General features: G+C 37.2%; 1 protein-coding gene across 1 annotated transcript in view; it reads right to left on the bottom strand.

The window, feature by feature from the left end:
* The window catches only part of Sec63 (translocation protein Sec63), a 63,786-nt gene extending 41,308 nt beyond the window's left edge, over nucleotides 1-22,478 (bottom strand). Inside the window, exons 1-5 of the mRNA XM_083138315.1 lie at nucleotides 22,298-22,478; nucleotides 13,939-14,041; nucleotides 12,691-12,805; nucleotides 8,654-8,759; nucleotides 7,059-7,189 (exon numbers count right to left, since the gene is read on the bottom strand). Coding sequence (XP_082994441.1) covers nucleotides 7,059-7,189; nucleotides 8,654-8,759; nucleotides 12,691-12,805; nucleotides 13,939-14,041; nucleotides 22,298-22,421 — 579 coding nt within the window. The 5' untranslated portion in view covers nucleotides 22,422-22,478. The remainder of the gene's footprint in view (nucleotides 1-7,058; nucleotides 7,190-8,653; nucleotides 8,760-12,690; nucleotides 12,806-13,938; nucleotides 14,042-22,297) is intronic.
* Between the last annotated feature and the right edge of the window lie 342 nt (nucleotides 22,479-22,820).

Genomic DNA, 22,820 nt, shown 5'->3' with positions numbered 1-22,820 from the left:
CCGAGAAGCCCGAACGAGAGAAATTTCTCTCTCTCTCTCTCCTCCTGCCAGCACTGGTTTCTGGCGCCGTGATTGTGTTGCGCATAAAAGGGGCCGAAAAGTTGAGGCCGAAACTTGCGAACGAGATTTCCTGTTCCCGTGCAGAGTTCCATAACGATATCTTTAAATAAATAAAAAAAAAAAAAAAAAAAAAAAAAAATGAATGAAGACGAAATTCCCTGACATTTCCCTGACTTTTTTTGACACCTCAAATTCCCTGACTTTTCCCGGTTTTCCAGGTTTTCCAGGTCTGTCGCCACCCTGCTCATACAAGGCAGGAGAAAAAGTGAACTATTTTATTACTAGGGTGGTGCAAATCAAACCAGGACTTCCGTTCTTTCAGACTAATGGAGCCCACCCTGACACTGTATCTGTAGAAATTCATTTGGCGGTTACAAGGAGAGAGGTAGTTCACTGGAATAAGTTCACGGTTCATTTTTCCAAGCAGTTTCTGTTCATGATCAATTTTGTCAGCTGTGTAGTAGCTGAGATGCCAGGAACAATGTCATTAGTCCTTAGATTTGTAAATTTGCTCGAAGAAAATTGAGAAGTAGAGAAAACCCTCTTCTGTGGGATTAGATATAAAAGAGCAGCGTGAAAATGAAATGTGCGTGTAATGAGTTCAAGCTAGGCATCTCGTGTATAGTTTATACCAGAATCAAATATGTACCCTTTAGTACAAGGCAACCGCATTAACCACTGTTCTTTAGAATATACCCGAGTCTTCTGCAGCATCTGAATGTTTGAAGAATGATGAAGATATATGAGAAATTTTATACACATCTAATTTCTGAAAATTAATCTTATTTGTGTGTTCAAAACTGAATATATGATGACACTGGATATAACAAAGTACCCAAGTGCTCAAATGATTGCGCTCTCGTCTTTGGTATGACAGGTCCAAGGTTCAATCCCTGGTAGGAAGTCCAAAATTTCTGTGCTGGTCCAACATCGTAAGGACAATTGGGGAGCTACTTGAAAGCAATATGGAAGCAAATTCCACTCCCAAAACGAGATGGGACTCAATGTGATGACCACGCATCACCAAATGAAAAACCACTTGGCAGGCCTTGTCTCTCAAAATTAATTTTACTGACAAATTATAAATTTGTTGAGGACCTAAAAAATGTCTTTCTATTCATCCCCCAATGTTGCTTCCTTTCACCCTACTTTTACAGTTTTTCTTACAAAGAATTCCACTCCCAATGCGTGACCATAACACACTATGAAACCAGAGGTCCCAGGTTTGGTCCAGGTGCCTGCCCATCACAATCCCCTCAAGTCATAATTCATTCTCATCGTTCCACTTAACCCAAGAGGTAGATAAACGACAAAAAATAACCAAATCGAAATGATTGATTGATTTAGTTTATTTTACTTCGCTTTTCTGGTACTTTGTGGCTAATTGTGAAGATGAGGATGAGTTATGAAATGATGAAATTGATAAATGGACTACCACAAAGAACACCCATGCCCAGGTAATGATTCGAACCCGGGACCCCTGGCATTGTAGTGCACCATACTAATGACACTACCATGGAGGTGTCTGCCCAAATAGAAATAAATTAGAAAATGCCACATTGAAATCGCAGGAACTGAGTTCACCACTCATGGGTAGGAGAATCTTGCTCCCACTAGTAGGCAAATAACAGAAAGAGTTTGATAAGTAATTTGCTCCTCTATATCTCATGATGTAAGCAACTATTTTTCGCTATATAACTTGGGATTAATTATATTTGTATGTCCAGTCAACTTTGCCACCTAAGCATCAGTTGCAGCTTCCACATTTGCAGGTGAAGGATAAATTAAGAAAAATCACAGAAAGTCAAAAAGATATGCAGGAGTTTTATGTAATATTTCTAGAGCATGGGAGGATACTGTAAAAAAATTATTACGTAACTCCTTTTCTTCCTCAAAGGAAATGCGACTTATTCTTAATTACATGTGAGATCAACTGTTCTGGGATTCAAGCCCAGATTATTCAATTCGCTACCAGCTTCTATACGTAATTTGGAAAACAAGCAGTTTGTAAACACATTAATAATATATTAGTATAATATTGTATATATAGTGTCACGGAATTTGAAGAACACTTCCGTCAGGGCCTGTAAAATGTAAATGTCTACTCATAATGCATCACAGAGCTGTAAAATGGGTTTTTGTACATGACTTGTACTGTAATAAAAATAAAGTACTATTTTTTAATTGCATTCGCTGTAATAAAACAGTAGTTTAATTTGCAAACTGTATTGTTGAATGTGTAATATTTTAATATGTATTTTTAATTTTCTTCTGCTTTGTAATTTTTTATATTATATTATACTTATTATGACGAAGTCTATTGCAATCATGTTGTCTAATGACTAATGAAGTATTCTATTCTATTCTATTATCCTGTGTGGTAGTCAGATGCCCTTTCAGAACATCAATGTGTTGGACATTTGGTCAATCAGTCGATCCTGTTCCATTGTTTCGAGAGGAAGACAAGGAGGCAGCTCGACATTTCACTTGCGATGTACGAAACCAAGATCACAAACACATCGTGATCCTACCTTCTCATGTTTACAGAAGCTAACCACCAAACCCTACTTCAAACTAGCTAACAGTCATCAATTGTCCACCAAATCAACAGAGTATTGGAAAAAGAGGCAGAGGTATTTTTGGAAAATGCGTGGGAAGTTACTAAGGAACTATGTGAAGTTGGTACATTACAAAGGCTTATTACTTTACCTGGAACAAATTGTGGAGTGACAGAGATACCTAAGTCAAAGCAATAAAATCTCAATCCTCAAGTGAATTTCACGGTAGCAACCAATCGACCTATTTGATGTTTCTCTGAATTTTCAGGGAGTGGCCATTCCCTCCATTGCAGATCAACAGGAGGGTCTAGCGTGTGTGCGAATTTGAAAGAACTGCCTGCTGGATTCTCTGTCATTCATCCCCGTGCCAGAAAAGGGACAAGTGGTAGAATTTTGTCTCTTGCAATTTGAAAAACACGTGGATATCCTTCCTGAACCATAAAATAATTAACCCAGAGTGTCCTATCTATCCACCTGCAGCTAAATCTTCCTGTCTGTGCTGTTTCGGCATGGCAGAAATGGTGCCAGTCCAGCGCCAGATGAAGAGAAGGTGCTACAAGCGGAAATATGTTTGTGGGAGGGGGAAGGGTGACCTGACTTAGGTCCCTGGTGTGCAGGAAGGAAAAATGTGTTTTCAAAAGGTTTACAACTTCCCTGAAAGGGACAGGCCACAAAATCATTAATGGCATCTTCTACCAGTACATCTGTTTGTGTAACAAGCACGAATCAGGAAAATGAGAAAGAAATGCATTGCTTGGGGTTTATGCCACTGAAAATTCAAGAATAGTGTTTCAAACTTTAGCAAAATATACTAAAATACTACTTTGCCGCGACAATGCAAACATTTGGAGGGGGTGAGTGGAGTGTCCCTCTCCCCCTAATGACGTCCCTGATTTTAAGAGGTAAATGTTTACAGAAATGTAAAATTCTTCACAGTCCAGAGTCCACTTGATATTACATCTACCTGAACAAAATTCTGTGTGACCAGAACAGGGTGGCTACTCTAGAACCATGATAAAATTCAAGTATAATTCCCGGTTTTCAAGGCAAACTTTCCAAACATTCAAGCAGATGTATTCTCTATTTCAACCTTACTTATTACCACCTCTCAACATCCACACACAAATATCTTCATAATATAAAGGGTCTATGTCATTCCAACATCTAAAAATTATAATTCAATTAAATGGTATACATAATGTAATTAAAATATTTAATTTAAGGTGCTGAGTTTCTATTTACAATCCGAGGCACAACCACAAATTTTTGTCTGTGCAGGCAGGAAGAAAGTGCCGGGATAAACATACTAATACTAATAATAATAGTAGTGTTAATAATATTATTACAAAATTAATATTATTATTGATTTGTTTTATTTTACTTTGCTTCTTGTGCCACGTTTGGCTAAATTGCGAAGATGGGGATGAGTGATATGATGAAATAGAAGAATGAACAGTCACAAACATCCATGCCCAAGCCGGGATTCGAACCTGCTGGGACAAACATTGTTGTTGTTATTATTATTATTATTAGTAGTAGTAGTACAGAGTGTCCGAAAAGTCACGCAACCCGGTGTTTACGACCATATAACGGAATAGCGAAACGGAATGAGAAGAAACGCTTTCTGCCAAGAGAATGCCCTGTATATTGGGAAAATTTAGAGAGACAAACATATGTAAGAACATGCATGTTTTAATAACAAATAAGCAAAGTGTTGCCAAAGGCGGAAAAAAAAATATTTGCAAATCGTGTATATTGATGCACAGAACTCACTGAGGTAAATTATTGCAACATTTCACAATACCAACGAACAATTTGGATGGCCATCTAATGAATTTGACAGAAAAAGAACTTTGACGAAGTTTCAAAAACATTGCAGAAGGGAACAAATGGGCTGTTCCAAAAATCGATGTTTTCACAATATTACGAGTGTCACTGGCAACACTGTTGGTGTCACGTGTCACTAACAGACGTGTTTCACCTCAGGCTATCACACTAAGGCACTTTTAACGACAAAGGAGAAAGTTGGTAATTCTCGAACATATGCAATAAATTACATACACCTTGCAACCCTGAAATGTGGGTATCACTACAAATTAAAGCAAATGTTTGAAGTGTCCACCATTTTCTTGGATACATAAGTTGGTTCGCTTGATCATGTTCTCAGATACCTTCCTGAGGGTTGCAGCACTGATATTATTAATTTCCTGTGTAATGTTTCGTTTCAGCTCCTCCAATGTTCTGGGTCCCATTTGGTATACTTTCCCCTTTAAGTAACCCCACAGAAAAAAATCTCCAGATGTTAAATCGGGGGAGCGACTGGGCCATAAATCCTTGGATACTAGACAATCACCAAAAAATTATCTCTGCATACGAAGAGATTCATTAGATGTATGGCAAGTTGCTCCATCTTGTTGTAGCCAAACATCACGTTCGTCTTCTTCCAGGAGAGCAACAAATTGCATTACGAGCTCCCCATACACAGCAGTATCCACTGTTGTCTCAAAGAATAACGGTCCCACAATAGGACGTCGCGATATTCCACACCATACACCGATTTTCGGAGAGTGCAAGGGTAGTTCATGCAACTGATGTGGGTTTTCTGTTGACCAATGCCTGGAATTTTGGCTGTTGACATACCTATCCAATTGAAACCACATTTCAGGGTTACAAGGTGTATGTAATTTATTGCATATGTTCGAGAATAACCAACTTTCTCCTTTGTCATTAAAAGTGCCTTAGTGTGATAGCCTGAGGTGAAACACGTCTGTTAGTGACACGTGACACCAACAGTGTTGCCAGTGACACTCGTAATATTGTGAAAACATCGATTTTTGGAACAGCCCATTTGTTCCCTTCTGCAATGTTTTTGAAACTTCGTCAAAGTTCTTTTTCTGTCAAATTCATTAGATTGCCATCCAAATTGTTCGTTGGTATTGTGAAATGTTGCAATAATTTACCTCAGTGAGTTCTGTGCATCAATATACACGATTTGCAAATATTTTTTTTCCGCCTTTGGCAACATTTTGCTTATTTGTTATTAAAACATGCATGTTCTTACATATGTTTGTCTCTCTAAATTTTCCCAATATACAGGGCATTCTCTTGGCAGAAAGCGTTTCTTCTCATTCCGTTTCGCTATTCCGTTATACGGTCGTAAACACCGGGTTGCATGACTTTTCGGACACTCTGTAGTAGTTGTATCAAGGATGATATTATCCTTGTAAATTATGCAAAAAGGGGGGTAGAAGTTGGTGCTAAAGCATTTGTGTTTGAACAAACATTTCAATTATTTTTTCAACACGTGGTACAGTACTTCGGATCCCACTTTAAACTGTAGGTCCAGTCCCGATTATCTTTTCTGTGCATAAAGTGGACTTAAAACCACAAATCAATAAATTAATTTTACAACATTTTTTTATTTAGATAGTTCGTCAAGAAAATTTTACAAAAATAATTTTTATTTGCATAAAATGTGAATGTGGCCGCGGTGGCTCAGTCGGTAACACATCTGACTGCCATGCTAAAGGTCCCGGGTTCGATTCCCAGCAGGTTCAAATCCGGGAAGTTTTCTAATGTTGGAAGCGGCCCTGGTGCCCACCCAGCATTGAATAACATGGGTACCTGGGGGAAACCCTGGGGGGTAAAGGTGGTCAGGGACGTGATGCTGATTACATAACCCGCCTTACGACCGGATCAAGAAAGTGAGGGGCATTACCCCCACACCCCCTATACGCCTTCATGGCATGGTGCTACGCACTGGGGAGCACTTTACCTTTTTTTTATAAAATGTGAATAGGATTTGTATTTAAAAAGTTGTAATTTTTCACGTCTACAGAGAAAAATTCAAGTAGAATTCATGCATAATTCCCGGAAATCAAGGAATCCCAGGTAAGTAGCCACCCTGCAGAACCGTTCATCTGAGGAATTCGTACTCAGGGTAGTTTTTAAGCATTCCATTCAACAACATACACATAGATACATGGAGACAGTTGCTTTAAGTAAATTAATTGCATAATAATGAAATATTTGCCACTTTCACTATCTTACAACACTTTACAATACAAGCTACTACTACTATGGGGGTAGCACGCACTACCTCTGGGTATACCAAGTGTTCACCACTGAAGAATGGCACATTGTGGCAATGTAGGCACAGGATTACATGGCAAACAACTAATTCTATTATCAATGCTTCTTCCAGTGCTTAGTGTTGAAATAGAGGTTTCTTTCTTGGTAGAGCAGTACATATATTGACCTAAACATTATGTTCAGCCAAGGTTTTGATGTATTTCCCATGCACTGAGAAAATATTTGCATAATACATCAGCATGCCTCACATGTAAGGTGATTATTCCTAATTTCTGCGCTTCATTTATTTTTCAACACAGCAATTATTATGGTTTCACAGTTCAAAAATAAAACGAAGAGTTGCCTTACCCACACTGAATTTTCTTTCTCAACTATCCATGATGGTAAAGCAATACCAAAGCTCATGGCTCCTGGACCATCAGGGTTGCCATACCTCTCCCAGTTCTTTCGGGCCTCATCATCTGTTAAAGCCTGGTATGCTGAAAAGTTCACAGGTAAACTCATAAGCTAATGTATCAAAATATCCACATAAGCAATATGTAAATGAAGATTAAAACAATAAGAGCATATTTCCTATTAAAAAAAAAAAAAAAACTGGCATTATAATATAGCAAACTACAGTAGTTCAAACTTTCAATAAATCAATTTCATTCCAATATTTGTACTCATTCTGGCTAATACAAATACATACTTGAGCACTATAGAAATGCATATACTTTAACTTTATATGTACAAGCTTTGCTCTGATATTCTTAAGATTCATTTCCATGATGCACATTGCTTGCTAATGTCACTAATAATAAATTATATACAAATGAAACAGAACCCCACGCAGCTGAATGATTACTGCTCTTTGCTCTAGTGTGAGAGGTCCTGGGTTAGATTCCAAGTGGAGGGAGATACCTACGAGGGGCGTTCAAGTCAATCGGGGACTTTTTTTTCCAGGTTTAAATAGATGCCTAGGCTGGAGGTTTTGTATGCAGTAGGAACTGGCAACTGTGTGCTGTTACTGGTAGGCGGCGCTCATATCCTGCGCTTCTGCATAGACTGTTATTCAAGATGGCGGACAACAGTGTGAACGTCTACATGGAACAGCATGTTGTGATGAAGTTCTTAGTCAACGAGGACAGAAAACCTGCTGAACGTTACAGAAGACTTCAGGCTCAGTACGGTGATGAGACACTCTGTCGCAGTAAGACATTTGAATGGTGTAAGCGCTTCAAAGATGGCCGTATCTCTATTACTGACGATCCCGGTCGTGGTGGATCACAGCCCACGGCAGTCATTCCTGGGAACATTCAGCACGTGGAGCAGCTGATCCTGGACAATTGTCGCATAACCTGTCGTGAAATTGCAAGTATCAATACTATACTATCAACAGTGAGTATTACTGCCGTGTTCTGCATGATGTGCATACAAGTTTATGGAAGAAACATCCGGGTTTCATCACAAAGGGTGATCTCTTTTTACAAGACCATGCACGACCGCATACCGCTCATTCCAAACATTCCAGGAAATTGGCTGGGAGATATTACCACACACCCCTATAGTCCTGACTTAGCGCCAAGTGATTTTCACCTGTTTGGATCCCTGAAGGAATTCCTTGGAGGAAAACACTTCGCCACTGATGATGAAGTGAAGAATGCTGTCCTACAATGGTTCCGCCGTAATGATAAATCTTTCTATGCCGGAGCATTCCAGCCGCTAGTTAAACGCTGGGATAAGTGTATAACTGTAGCAGGAGGTTATGTGGAAAAATAAATCCAGTTACCACACTTTGAAATTTGTTCTTCTATTTTTTTTAAAAAAAAATCCCCGATTGACTTGAACGACTCTCGTAATTTCGGTGTTAACCAAGAAGTGAGGATTTGGGAGCTACTTTAATAAATCTTTTCAATTGTCTGGAATGCAACTCCCCTTGATATCAGTAAAAACACCCTTACCTTTGGTGAGCATCATGAAAGCCTTCTCATCTCCTGTCTCTTTGTCAGGATGGAGCACCAGTGATTTCTGCCTGTATGCTTTTTTAATCTCGCCTTGTGAAGTACCCTGCAAAAAAGCAAGCGTAGCAGTCATATTAAAACATTTGACTTTATAATGTTAACCCAACAACTTTTCATCCACTACATATTACTTGAAGTCTCGTAATATTCTTTTCTATTTTTATTTGGTTTATTTTACTTGCTTTTGTGCCACTTCTGGCTAATCGCGAAGAAAAGGATGAGTGACAATATGATGAAATTGATGAAGGGGCACTTACAAAGAACCAGTGATCAGAATGCTACATTTTAAAAGTAGATTTACAAAAAAGTAGCTTGCTACGCTACTTCTGTCCACTACTTGCTACTTTTGTGCTACTTCTGCACAAAAAAAATTAAAACAAACATGTGGATATTCCAAAGCACCTAGTATTGTAGTTGAACTTACTGGAAAATAGATTCTGTTATTTGTTATCATGTTTCCAGTCATTCGATAGCAGTGTTTCTTCAGTTACTTATTTTTACGACAGTGCTTGAGAATAACTTACCTATGTAGGTGGCATATCAGTTCGAATTTGTTTTAGTTAGTTATATTCAGAAATTATGACACATAAATATTGCAATTAGGGTGTTACACAAATTAATGATTACAACTATACATAAATAAAAATTATGTAGGATTATTTGTTTATATGTCAACATATTCCTCTTGACAATAAATATCTCATTTTTAAAAACTTATATGAAGGCAGCACTTTGAACGAAAAATACAAAGCCTATTGGAGGGTAAACTGTGTTTTATAATGATCATTTTTCATATTAAATATTCCTGCTGTTCACGGGAATATTAATTAAAATGAGGTCTGATATGTGTGAGTGTTGTTCTCATTGTCACATCAAAAATATTTCTGTGACTGACTACATTCTAAAATTAATTGGAATTTATCGTATGTATTGAAATTAACTATAACGTGTTGTGCAAATTGGGAATAAGATACAAATGTGATATTTATAAATTTTATCTTCTTAGCACATATAAGGAATGTTTTAAGGGGGAGGATATTTACTCGAAACTTGGGGATAGCTGGGGATGCTTCTAATGGTATAATAAGAAACTGGTGGAGCGATGCTTTACGTAAGTTTCCATGTTGGGATTGCTTCCCCGAAGACAGAGTGGAAATTGTATCGCCTTGTAAACAAAGGGCCCCAGGTTCGATACCTGACTGAGGCACATAGTGGTTTGGATCCAGTCTCGATCTGCTTATCTATGCATAAAGTGGACTCAAAACAAAAACTAGGAAAGGCGTCTAGTTGGGAGGATCAGATCCTCCTGCTCCTCCATTCTCCACACTGCTCATCATTCTTCCTCATTCTCACAATTAGACAAAAATGGCAGAAAGTAACTATAGATAAGAGAATAACTAAATTAACCATTCATCCTCATTGCCATGATTAGCAAAAGTTACAGTAAAGCCACGCCAAAGTAGGAAAAAATTTACATATATAAATTGTATATTAACTAAAGAAAATTGTCGTTTCTGCAGGAAAGTCAATAACTCGTACATGCTTTTTACAATATCATAAAATATATTGAGGAAACTGACGTGTAAACCCAAGTGTTACAAACATATTGTAATTTCAAAATGTGTGAACAAATATTAAGACAAAAATAATTGTAATTCCAGAAACTCAATCGCTGGCCTACGTGGCGGAGTGGTTAGCACATCATGCCAGGGGTCCCGGGTTCGAATCCTGGCCTGGGCATGGATGTTTGTAAGTGTCCATTCATCAATTTTATCATAACTCATTCCCATCTTTGCAAATTAACCAAAAGTGGCACAAAAAGCGAAGTAAAATAAAGCAAATCAATCAATCAATCAGAAACTCTACTGTTGTTGTAACATTAATTTCTTGCTGGTGGAATCCTTTGTATTGACAATGATCAATGCTGTTAACGTACTGAGCCATTGGTTGCTGGAATTATTGCTTTGTCAGTGTAGTGGAAAACTTGCACTACAAGTTGTGTTTTACATGTAATTATTGATATTTTGCTGTCTCTTACATCATGGATATCCAAAGAATTTGTTCGAGGGGTGATGCAAAGGAGGCTTTTTCTTCATTGGTGCAGCAACGAGGCACGTTTCTCCCCAAAATAGCGACGCAGCTTAAAAAAACATAGCTGTTAGCCGGAATATTCCCATATATGTCAGTTAGTAATCAGGATATTATAATTATTCAGATACTAATGAAATAAATTATGCAGATATCTATAATCTGCGATATCAAGATATTTATAATGTAGATTATCCATATTTCCAGGTAATAGATGTTGTTTTTATGAACCTCCTGTAAAAGTAAGCGTTATTGTAGATTTTTGTTTTTTGACGCTGTTGTCACATTCAAAATTTACCTTAAAATGCTGAGAAAAAATATAGCTGTAGCGAAATGTTTGCTACAACTACAGGAATTTTCTAGCTTCGTTACAGCTACAGCTACAATTTTCAAAATGTAGCGTTGCTACAGCTACAAATTTTGTAGCTAGCTACAGTAGCGATGCTACAAGTAGTGCGCTACTTCCGACCACTGCAAAGAACCTAATGCGAAGGCTTGTATTTGAACCTCGACTCCTGGCATCATAGCATGCTGTGCTAACCACTCTGCAACAGAGGCAGGCATTCTCATAAGATATTTTGAACAAATTGTGTTTCAACATAAGACAGTACTGACTGCTAATTTTATTCACAGAATTGTGTACAAGTGAATTGGAAAGACATTATACAATTCATACAGAAACATTACTACAAGAAGTGTCAAGTTTTGGAATACAATAGAACTACCAAAGAGAGCAAATTGCATAAATTTTTTTTCCAGGATTTTAACCTTACTTTGTATATATAACACATACTGTATTGGTTTTTAGCACATATCTACCACATTTAGACATTACTTTTAAAACAGAATTTTGAAATAAACTAATACGTCCCTAAGAGTCAAGTCAAGTCAGTATTGTACTTGACTATCACGCAGGACGCTTGGATTTGATTCCTGGGGCAGATGATCTCAGGGAGCCTTTTTTCCTTTTGTTTTTTGACAAGCCTGCATAAGCAACTCTGGGACTCATGCAGCTTCCCATCAGGGGATACCTAAGGGCAATAGAGAGGGATAAAGGCAACTGGAACATGGTGATGACTACACCACCTCCACATTGGAATGACATTGTGCAATGCACAGGGGACAACTTTCCTGTGCTGGACAATGAGAGTGCATCTGCCGGCATTTAGACCCACAACTGTATGCTGACCTTGGCAGTGGATGCATCAGTGCTTTAGTATCCAGATAGCTGGTGTGCAGTTTGCACATGTTTGTGAAGTGTTAAGGTGTTAACAAGTGTTTTAGATTGTTTTATTTTCGTTTATGTATTACTGGTGCTTTTCTGCAGTCTAATAATGCCACACTATACGTACAATTTAAAACCATGAATGTTTATGTACGACCCTTACGTCATTACGAATTCTTGTAGAGAAGTAAGAAGGCATTTTCAGACAGTGTTCGAAAACTTGTAAACAAATTTAGAGCAACAGGGTCTGTTCTTGATAAGAAGTGAAGGGTGAAACAGCATGTGTTTAATGAGGAGAAACTAGACGATGTTGAAGTACGATTGGAACATACTCCTCAAAAATCCCCCCAGCGCCTTGCACAAGAAACAGACATTTTCAAGACATTTGTATGGCGAGATACCAAGCTTTTAAACCTCAAGTCATACCCCAACATCTCTTGTAACAAGGTACATGCTCATTTAAATTGTAAGCGTCAATGTAAATGTAACTTATTTCATTACATAGCTGGCGTTTCCAGTTACGCAGATGTTGCATTCAGTTTGCCAGCAGACGCACCCTCACTGCCCGGAGTGCTAGCCACTTAACGGACGATTTGACTGTGAAAAGCACTGTACATGTAATGTGAAATTTATATACAAATGCATATATATTCAAAATACATACCAAAGGTACTCCCAGAATCTCATATGGGTCAAAGTTGGCATATTCATAATCAAATTGTGATACTTTATATGCTAAAAGTGCTAATAGCACCCATCCACCAACAAGGGCTAATTTTCTGAAAAGAAAAAAGAAAAGATTTGTATTTACGTATTAAAAAAATATCATATGAAATGGGGAATATATAACTATAATGCATGGCACGAAGATTGGTAATGTAAGGGGTGTGATGTGTATTTTATTAAATTTAAAATATGAATTATAAATTTATTTATTCTCAAACATGGTAGTTCTTGTGAGCTTCTTCATTGTGGTAAAATCATCATTTCAAATTTATTTAAATTAATGTCGTTTCTAGAAGGAATACACTTAAGTTTACGTGTTTGTTTTCTGCATCTGTTATTGTGAATACATAAATTAGTAGCTTTTTTGACAGTATAATAGACATATATTAACAAAAAAAAACATAATAAAATAAATTTTGGAGATTGAAATAAACAGGAAGAAAGAAATGATTTGTGACTCCTTTGAAATAAATTGTTTTGAATGGTAGTTAATGCACATTAGTTGCATAGCGTCCATTCTGGACTTGTTCTAAAGTTTGGACACGTCCTTTCTCATTAAAAATTGAAGCACAGTACTTCATCACATTATGTACCATATAATTTTCTTTCATGACTACTAGACAGGATGTCCACCTTGGTAGATTCAGTTAACAATCATCTATTTCATTTTCAATAATCACTGTGAAATGGTAAGAAAGACTAAACTACATTTTAACATGGAGATGATGACTCACTTCATGATACATATTTGAGAGCTCACCACCACAGACAAATTATTGTTATATGTGTACTACTGGGCTTCGAGTGTTTACAGCTCCAAGCATTATTCACTCCAGCAAAATCCTCTCCCTGCAGCACTCACTACTTACATATAACCACAAAACACCCTAAACAGAAGACGGGGACAGAATGAGTGACATATTGGCATATTTAAAACCGCAAAACCACGACCCTTATGGCAACCTTTCACACCATAACAGCAGAACACTGTACAAACAACAAGCAATTGACTCAACTTCAAGTGACAGGTGACACTTTGCCACGATATTTGTCTGACACTAAACAAAGTACTCTCCAAAACAACAAAGATCTTAGAGCTTTGCAAATACAACTTCATTTTTTGTGTTGTAACACTTATTTTTAAGGTGAATCAGTTGAACAACAAGAGCAACCAAATAATACTTACATTAAAAGTTGTTTTGTACCCTTCCAAGGTTCACTCGATTGAAGAACCAACTTCTTCTTCTGGCATTTATCACAGTGGCATTCCTTTTCTTTCCTTTCAGGATCTGTGGGGAAAGGGAAAGACATTTTGAAAATGCTTCTGCTTTGCAGCCGCACCAATCAATTTGTATTAGTTACACTGTCAAAACTGGAGTTTGAAGAATTGACAGGTTTCCAAGGAGGTAATGCTAACAAAAAGGTTATCATCATACAACATAAATTTCAATTCAGAATGTGAAGAATTAATGAAAATACATCAAGATTGGATTAATTACATTCATTGCAGTTGTTCTCTAAACCACATCGTATACACTAACTTTGGAAACGCACATCATATACACTAACTTTGGAAACTGAATTTTTATTACTGAATCAAATTTTACAACTAAGTTTTCAGTTTTGGCATCCAAATGTTTTGCATTAGTCAGCACATGGTGCCTACGTGTTTTGAATGTGCCGGTAGATAGGACATTTTTGTCATCATATATAAACAGTCTATCCATACACTACAAATCTTATTTTACATAGCTGCCTCGGCGATCATGCACATTGAAGTACATACTTACAATACTAGCACAGAACAGAGGCGAAGATATAGTACAAGCAATGCAAGCACTGCTTGCATTATTCAAATATCATTTAATGTACTTAATGTTTTAGCCTTATTTCGTTTCCATCGCACTCGATTTAGCGAAAAATTACAGCCGCAAACTCCCTCAGCAGCTCTGTAGCAAGCACCAGCCTCAATGCTTGCGGCTGCTCTGCGGGAAAATAACGCACCCGAAGGAGTCACATGGTGAAGCGTGAAATTCGAGTGGAACCCGTCCACAACGCTTATACCAAAAGCTCTGCTTGCTGAGCTTGCGTGATTCCCGAAAATAGCCGAGCTCAACCGAAAGCAGAAGGATATATTGCCACCAAAAACTACGAGTAAAGAATATTTGTCTTCATGAACACGTAAACAAGATTGCGAATATAAAAATAATTCTTAGTCATAAAATAACTAAAATAAGTTATCATCATTGTTCTAAATTCCATATATATATATATCTATATATATATAATTTTATATTACAATTTATTTTAGATTTCGCGAATTGTAAAACGCGTAAAAAAATGGATATTGGGAGTTCGGGCGAGATGGTAAAGGGCGGGGGTTTGTGTTTCCAGGAAGTGAGATGTCTGCACCCCAGAGTTTCCCCAGGGAGGGAGGGAAGATTCGACGGACCTTGGTCTGCACCCTGTGTCCAGCTCGGTCCAGCTCAAATTACGTCAAAAGTGTTCACCGCACCAGTGTTTGCAACTGCCAAATTATTTACACAGTAACTCAAGTGAGCTGTTTCACAAATTTTACAACCACATTCAATAAATTGACTGCTTTTGAATAAAACTTGGGGTGAAAATAAAGCTATCTAAAAAGAACTCTCTACTGATATTTACGCAGCACAATTAAATCGTATACATTGTACATATTATGAACACAAGAACATGTTTTAAGTTTTATTATTATGACACAAGTGGTGCTCCCAGGATTTTTTGTAGTCTCCTCCTCATTTTGTCATCTTTTCCTGCCTTTGACTTTCCTTTCCATAGGAATACTGGGCCAAAGGGGGGCCAACCCTCCCCCGGCCCCGGACACGCCTCTGTATTTCACTTTATTACTTAAATATTATGTATATACTCTTTCTGCTGTAATGATTCTGATTCCATCGCTTAATTTCTATCTCCAAACTGATATATCTTTCCTTCCCATGATGAATAAAATTAAGGAAATAGGTTGGTATCACTTTCGGTCGTTTCAGAGATTTCCAAAGTGATCTTGCGTGGATGCTTTCCAGTTGTGGAAAGAGCGTGGGAGTGTCTTCACGTTTTGAGAACCTTGAGGACCTAAGATTTGTTGAATTGTTCGATAGCGGGAAATTTCCTATATATGTAAAGGAGTTTGGAATTTATTGTGGTGAGTACATCGTCTATGCATGTGTTTCTTTGGTTTAAAATGAAATTTTTAAAGTTTGTGTTTAACTTTTTATTTTAATGTTTGACTCCGAATGCGATTTTTAGGGTGTCCACAAATCCTAAATTACAATCACGCAGTGTAAATTAAATAAATGAGTTATTTTACCTAAATCCGTTTGGTCACCGTTTGCCCACATTAAAAAATAATGAACAAATAAAAGTACTAATAAATAAATAAGAAATTACGTACCCCTTTAGTCGTATGCGGAAAGTTCGCATATGCAAGACGTTTACTACCATACGAATAACGTTACCTGGAATTTCGAAAGTAAATGTGACGTTTGAGGATCATATGGTTTATTTTTAGAACCGTCATTTTATTATGATATTTTTACAAATCCAGCGACCGGGCCAATGAGGCTATAAACCTTTAATCCCCCTCTTGGCGTGCCATTGTACTACATGTTTTGTTGTACTGAAACATTGCTTGCCTCCTTCGTAAGACTACGCTTCGCTACTGGAACAGAAGAAACTGGATTTGTGTCCCAGCCAGAGTGTGGGTGATTCATGATATCTGTACTTTCATATTGAGGGGAGTTAAGAGATTTTTTTTTCCTGCACATAGAAGTTTGCTCTTTTAAAGCACAAGACTCTTTGTTGTACTAAAATTTTCAAGCATTGATTAGTGCCTGGACGTTCCTAGTTGCATGTGTGGTATGGGGCAGTGCGTTGCCATGCTGGAATAGGCCTTTATGGAAACTGAACCAAATGCGAATGATGTGTTGCAGGAACATTTCTGATTTTTATTTCTGCAATTGTAACCCAGTGATTTTCCTCCTTGGTGCATTCTGCTTCTAAAATTGCTACAGATATTACCATCCAGTGTATTTGGTACTGTTGATGTATGTATGTCAACAATGTTACAACATTCTCCTCTATTTGAAAACTTTCCTGAGTGACAAGTGACATAATGGTACGAATAATTTCTAGGCTTTAATCAATCTTTCATTTATCTTCAGCCATTTGCATCTGATGACAAATATGCACTTAAACGGCAGTATATGAGTGGTTAAATTAGAATACTAATAGTTAGGAAATCACAAGTGTATTATTTAGCTTACACATTGTTACACTTTCAAAAAAGTAACAATTCCTAGTACCCATAACAATAAATATAATATTTAATACTATATGGAGTTAATTTAGAGAATATAAGAACCACTTGACAGTAAACAAGTTAATTCAAAACTGTGAAGCTTCTACCTTGAAGATGGGGTGGCATTAGCTTTCAAAAGCTTTGATTCCTTTCCACAACTCACCTGGTCGATAGAGAATCTTTTTATAATTCGTCACCAGGAAAGCTTCAAGACTTACTTCAAATTCAAAATTATTGTCAACGATTCTATGGCTTACAATTTTCTAACCAAAAATAAAAATAAATAAATAATATGCACAGAATATGAAGTTGTGATAAGTTGTTCAAAAAATTTAATTACCTAAAGAATCGGCACTGCAGAATTATGAACAACTTCAATATGTACTCATTTCAATTCACAAAAATATATGCAAGCAATAAACTACCCCCCCCCCCCCCCAAAGATCTCACGTCATTTTTAGTGCAACTCCTTCTATCACATCAACGACTTGACAAAATTATATGGAGGTGGAGCTAAGTTCTGTAACAATGGACTTTACATGTAAAAGTAGTGGTAGCATATTGTTTTTTCTTGAACAGTTTGCCATTTTGAAGTACGATATCTTAAACTGCCAGACACCAATGCAATGACTAGGGCAGTTTTATTTGTCATTTCTGGTTTGAAAATTACTGGCCCAAGAAAAAAACAAAAAATAATTTTAAATCCCCCTATACTTCAATCTAAAACCAGATTTAAGCTAATAAACAATAACATTATTGTTCTATCATCTGAAAACTTAGAAAAAAAAAACAATCAAAAATGTCAATAGAAGCAGCTCTTATCTTCTAGATAAGGTATCACAGTCTTCTGTGAAATATATCTTATCTAGCAAAACAAGGTTCCATTCTCTTATAAGCAGAGGGTCAACGCCCCTACAATATTTTATGGCAACCAGTTGTATTCAAATCAACCACATAAAAATTTTCTGTTGTATAATAAATATAATTTAAAATATCTCAATGGTGAAAGCTGTAATGTCTAATGTGAACTGTTAATCACAAATTTCATTCTCTTGTGAGCTGACTCAGGTCACATGAATCATGAGAAACTGATATATCTAAATATGTACGATAAGGTATGACTATTATTATCGAATATTAATGTTCCTTAGGCTGACACATTGTTTAACATTTCACCTTACATGTAGCATACGAAAGGATAATGACATGTGGTGACTGCTCTCGTCTTTCGGACAACAGAATGACAGAACATTTGCTTATGAGAGAGACAACTAGTTTGTTTATTTATTTAATTGTCAAGAAAATGTCAATATGTTGCAGTGTAAGAGATAATTAAATTAAGTTAATATACTAGAGTTTAAGTTCTCGAACTACTGGGTGTTGTATGGTTTGCATCACCAGTGTACACGTTAACAGCGGACTGACTTGTAACCAAGTACTGTTACTTTTTGCTTTCAGGGTCTTTCTTTCATATTCTCCTCCATACAATGGAAATGCAGGATAATTTATACTTAAAAAATAACATTAATACCTTGATATGATACATTATGTGCAAATTAATGGAATCAAGCAGACCATTTTAACTTTTGTCATGTTGGTAGCATTGTTATCAGCTGATATCACTTCTTATCAGCTGAAGTAAGACTTCAAGCTTTCCTGGTGACGAATGATTAATATATTCTCTCTGGTTATCGACCAGGTGAGTTGTGGAAAATATTCCAAGCTTTCGAGAGCTTGGAATATTTTCCGCAACTCACCTGGTCGATAACCCGAGAGAATCTATTAATCATTCTCATCAGCTGTTTTCATGGAGCGATTTTACAATACTGGGAATTTCTCCATTTTGTTTGAAATTTGGCATACTCACTAAATTAGGGCTCCTAATCACGAATCTGAAGTTAAAATTTGGCGCTCACGTATCAAACTTGCAAAATAAGAGGGTCAGTCATCGCAACCAACAATGCACAATTGCTCATTATTTATCGCAAGATTTTCCGTTTCGAATACTTAAAGAACGAAATATATATATTCCTGATCAGTGGCGTGCCCAGGATTTTCGAAAGGGAGGGGTTATGTATACTTTTTCTTGGTAGTCAGCCCTCATTTTGTCATATTTTCGTACCTTTGACGTTCTTTTTTTAGGAATACTGAGCCAAAAAGGGGGGAGGGGTTATAACCCCCACCAACCCCCCCTTGGGCATGCCACTGTTCCTGATATTACTACGACCCTAAAATTTAACTATGTTTCCTAACCTAACCTAACCACGCGCCAATGGTTCGTGGGGCTAGCCATAATTAAGGAATTTCTATACGTGAGCCCCAAATTTTAAGTGCAGATTCGTGATTAGGAGACCCAAATTAGTAAGTATCCGAAATTTCAAACAAATTGGAGAAATTCCCTGTATTGTTAAATTATACCGTTTTCATTTCTAGGTTATCTCTTATAGTCTTTAGCTTTGTTATTTGTTCCATAGTTAATGTATTGCCGATTCAGTAATGCCTGGTTCCAGGTATACTGTGAAAGTTCCTCACCCGGTTTACCATAACTTCCTAATTTTGCCATGGATTTGACTCCAAGGAAGAGGCAAGAGATAATCACGCTTGCTGAAAATACTTCACTGACCCAGAGGCAGATAGATTGCTGCAAAGTACAATATGAGCCCAAGTGCAGTGACTAAAATTATCAAGCAAAAGAAGGAGATTGGAAGTTTTTCTCCTCGGAGAGGTGGACAATGTGGTAGAAAACGAGCTACAACTGCTCGAGACGATGCCTATTTATTGAGAGTGAGTAAAACAGAGCCTACTAAGTCTAGTTTCGATCTGCAAAAAGAACTTGCTCAAAGTGGGACTTGTGTGCATGATTCCATCGAAGTCTGCTGCAAGCCGGACGAAAAGCCCAAGGCCATTAAAAAAGCAGCTGTTGACTCCTGTTATCATGAAAAAACGCCTTAATTGGGCAAAACATTACAAAAACTGGGCAAAAGAAGACTGGAGGGAGGTGTTGTTTTCAGATGAGAGCCACTTCCTAGTACAGGGTATCAGAGTGCAGCATGTTCGTAGATCCGATGGAGAAAAAGTTACGAAGAAGCACATTGTTCAAAACGTAAAACATCCTACAAAGAAAATGTTCTGGGGATGCTTTTCGGTAACGGTTCCGATTGTTTTATGATTTCTCCTAGCACAAAGACTAATTATCGTAGAATTTTGGAAATCATTGTCACCTGAAATTTGAACCTTCCTTAAAGTAATGAGCACTGTTTGGACTCAAAAAAGTTATTCATGTTGAAAAATACAACTTAAAAATTAGCTACATTAAATGTTGCCGATCGGCCGAACACCTCTCACTCATTTATTTCGTCACTTTTTATATTCATACTTACCTATTGTGCATTGCGAAACATTCTTTAAGGTGACATTTTGCTTTTCTGACAAAAATAATATCAATAACAGTAATTATTGTTAATCCTTTTCTCGCTTCCTTAAGACACAATATGGTGGGTACAGCTTCAGTAGTATCAGTGGGTATAGTGTTTCCAACTTTCTTAACCGAAAAATGCCCCACGGACCATTCGCGCATAGCCCCATAGGTTAGGCAAATATAGTTAAAATTTTGGGTCATAATAATATCGAGAATGTATTATTTGTTTTTTCATCTTCTTGCAAGACAACCGCGTCGTTGGAAACACTGACAGGAGATTATGTCATCATCATCTCGTTCACGTAGACCAAGGAAGGAACAGGAGAATGTACTTACGGAAATAGTTTTCTGTAGTGTTGTGGAAGTTCGTGAATGTAGTTTTGATCCATTTTAATGCGAATACATGTTGTTTTCTGCGAAAATCTCAGTCAGACACGCTGTTTCTGCTGAAGCCATTTGCTTTCTGCACGAGAGCACAACAGATGACGTAATCCCATAGTCTGTGTTTCAAACTCGCCGTGTTTTCACTAGAACGTATTTTTATTTTTTTTTATTTTATTTTTTACCTATGCTTGCCTAACCTAACTTAACCTAACCTTACGGAATATGGTTTTTTGGGGCTAATGTGAATGGTTTTTGGGGCTAACGTGAATGGTTTATGGGGCTAACGTGAATGGTTTGTGAGGCTAACATCAATGGTTTGCGACGTATTAGCATTATTTCAAATCTGGGCACGAAAGTAGGTATTTTCCTGTGAACGAAGTTGCAACACTGCATAAATCTACAAAACACTCGCACAACGCGCAATGAACCAGTACACCGTCGCCATAATGTGTGTTACAGAATCGAAATAACAAGTAACAGTAAGTACTCGTAAATGTAAGAAATAGACATTATCTTACTTAGAAATGCATTATTTCACCTTAGGAAATGTTCCGCATTCCAAAATAGTACGCTAGCAATGTATGAAAGTGCGAAATATATGATTTATAGGTGTCACCCCCATACTATAAACGTACCGCAGAATGTATTTACAAACTTTATTTTAATGCTAAGAGAACCAAACCTAACCTGCCTAACCACAAAAGCATATATTGAATAGAATCTTAAGTAATCGCTAAAACTCCACAGTATGTGTTAACAGGAGTACATCGAAATCGAACCATGTAAAAATTGCATTCGTAGGATGATTAAATCGAAATAAAACAAAAGGAACTTGGGCCATGCTTTTCCTATTATGGGCCTGGGTCACTCGTCCCAGTGGAGGGGACGATGAATCAAGACAGATATATCGAATTAGTTCGAGCCAGAGTCGTTCCAGAGCTACGGAAACTTCATCCTGATGGCACCGGTGTGTTCCAGCACGATTTGGCAACATGTTGCACATCAAATGAAGTGAAGAATTTCTTCGGTGGCCGAGGCCTAAATTCTTGGAATGGCCAGGCAACTCACCGGATATAAACCCTATTGAAAACCTTTGGGCGATCTGTAAGCAGAAGCTTCGCAGAAAGGATTGCACTACGAAGGAGAAGATGATTTCAGAGTTGATGAAGGTGTGATATCACGACGAAAATTTTAGGGAAATTTGTAAAAAAAATTGTTGATTCTATGACAGATCGTGTAAAAATGTTAATTCAGATGAAGGGTGGTCATACCAAATGGTAAATGCAATTATTTATTGAAAAGGTTTGATGTTGCAAGAAATAAACATGATTGCATGAAAATTTGAGTTTGATTCGATTAATTTGCACTAGGGTGTAATAAGGATCACTTATATCGGTCTTTCCTTACCTTGTTTCTCCTTTCTTGGCCACCAATAATATGTTCCGGGAATTAAAAGTAATGCTAGAAATGACAACAGAAAGTAAAAAAATGTCCCTCCACTTTCATCGTATTGAAATTTCTGTCCACCCATTTTTTTAGGCCAAATGAAATGGACACATAAAATTTACAGTACAGCCACCGTGTCGATTCGAACTGTTTACAGGTGTTATAGTACTAACATTTTACGAAGTTGGTACCATGTACATTAAGGCGTACTCTTCTTTAGTTTACAAATACTTATTATATTATTTCATTGTAAATAATCACTAGGTCTTACATTTAAAAAACTATGTTATCAAAATACACTATTTATTTGTGTTCCCGGCAGGTCAACTAATTTCTCAACAATAGGAGCTCAGTTCAACGAGATATATATATTCCCGCCTCAAATTCTGCTTGCAAACGTGACAAACAGGGAAGCAGATGCCCATGACCGGAGGATCAACTTCGCAAGGCACACACGCAACCTTCCACGAAACACTTTCGTTTT

The sequence above is a fragment of the Lepisma saccharinum genome, chromosome 16, assembly GCF_977018435.1.
Source record: "Lepisma saccharinum chromosome 16, izLepSacc3.1, whole genome shotgun sequence".
NCBI lineage: Eukaryota > Metazoa > Arthropoda > Insecta > Zygentoma > Lepismatidae > Lepisma > Lepisma saccharinum.
This window is presented reverse-complemented; position numbering and strand designations above follow the sequence as displayed.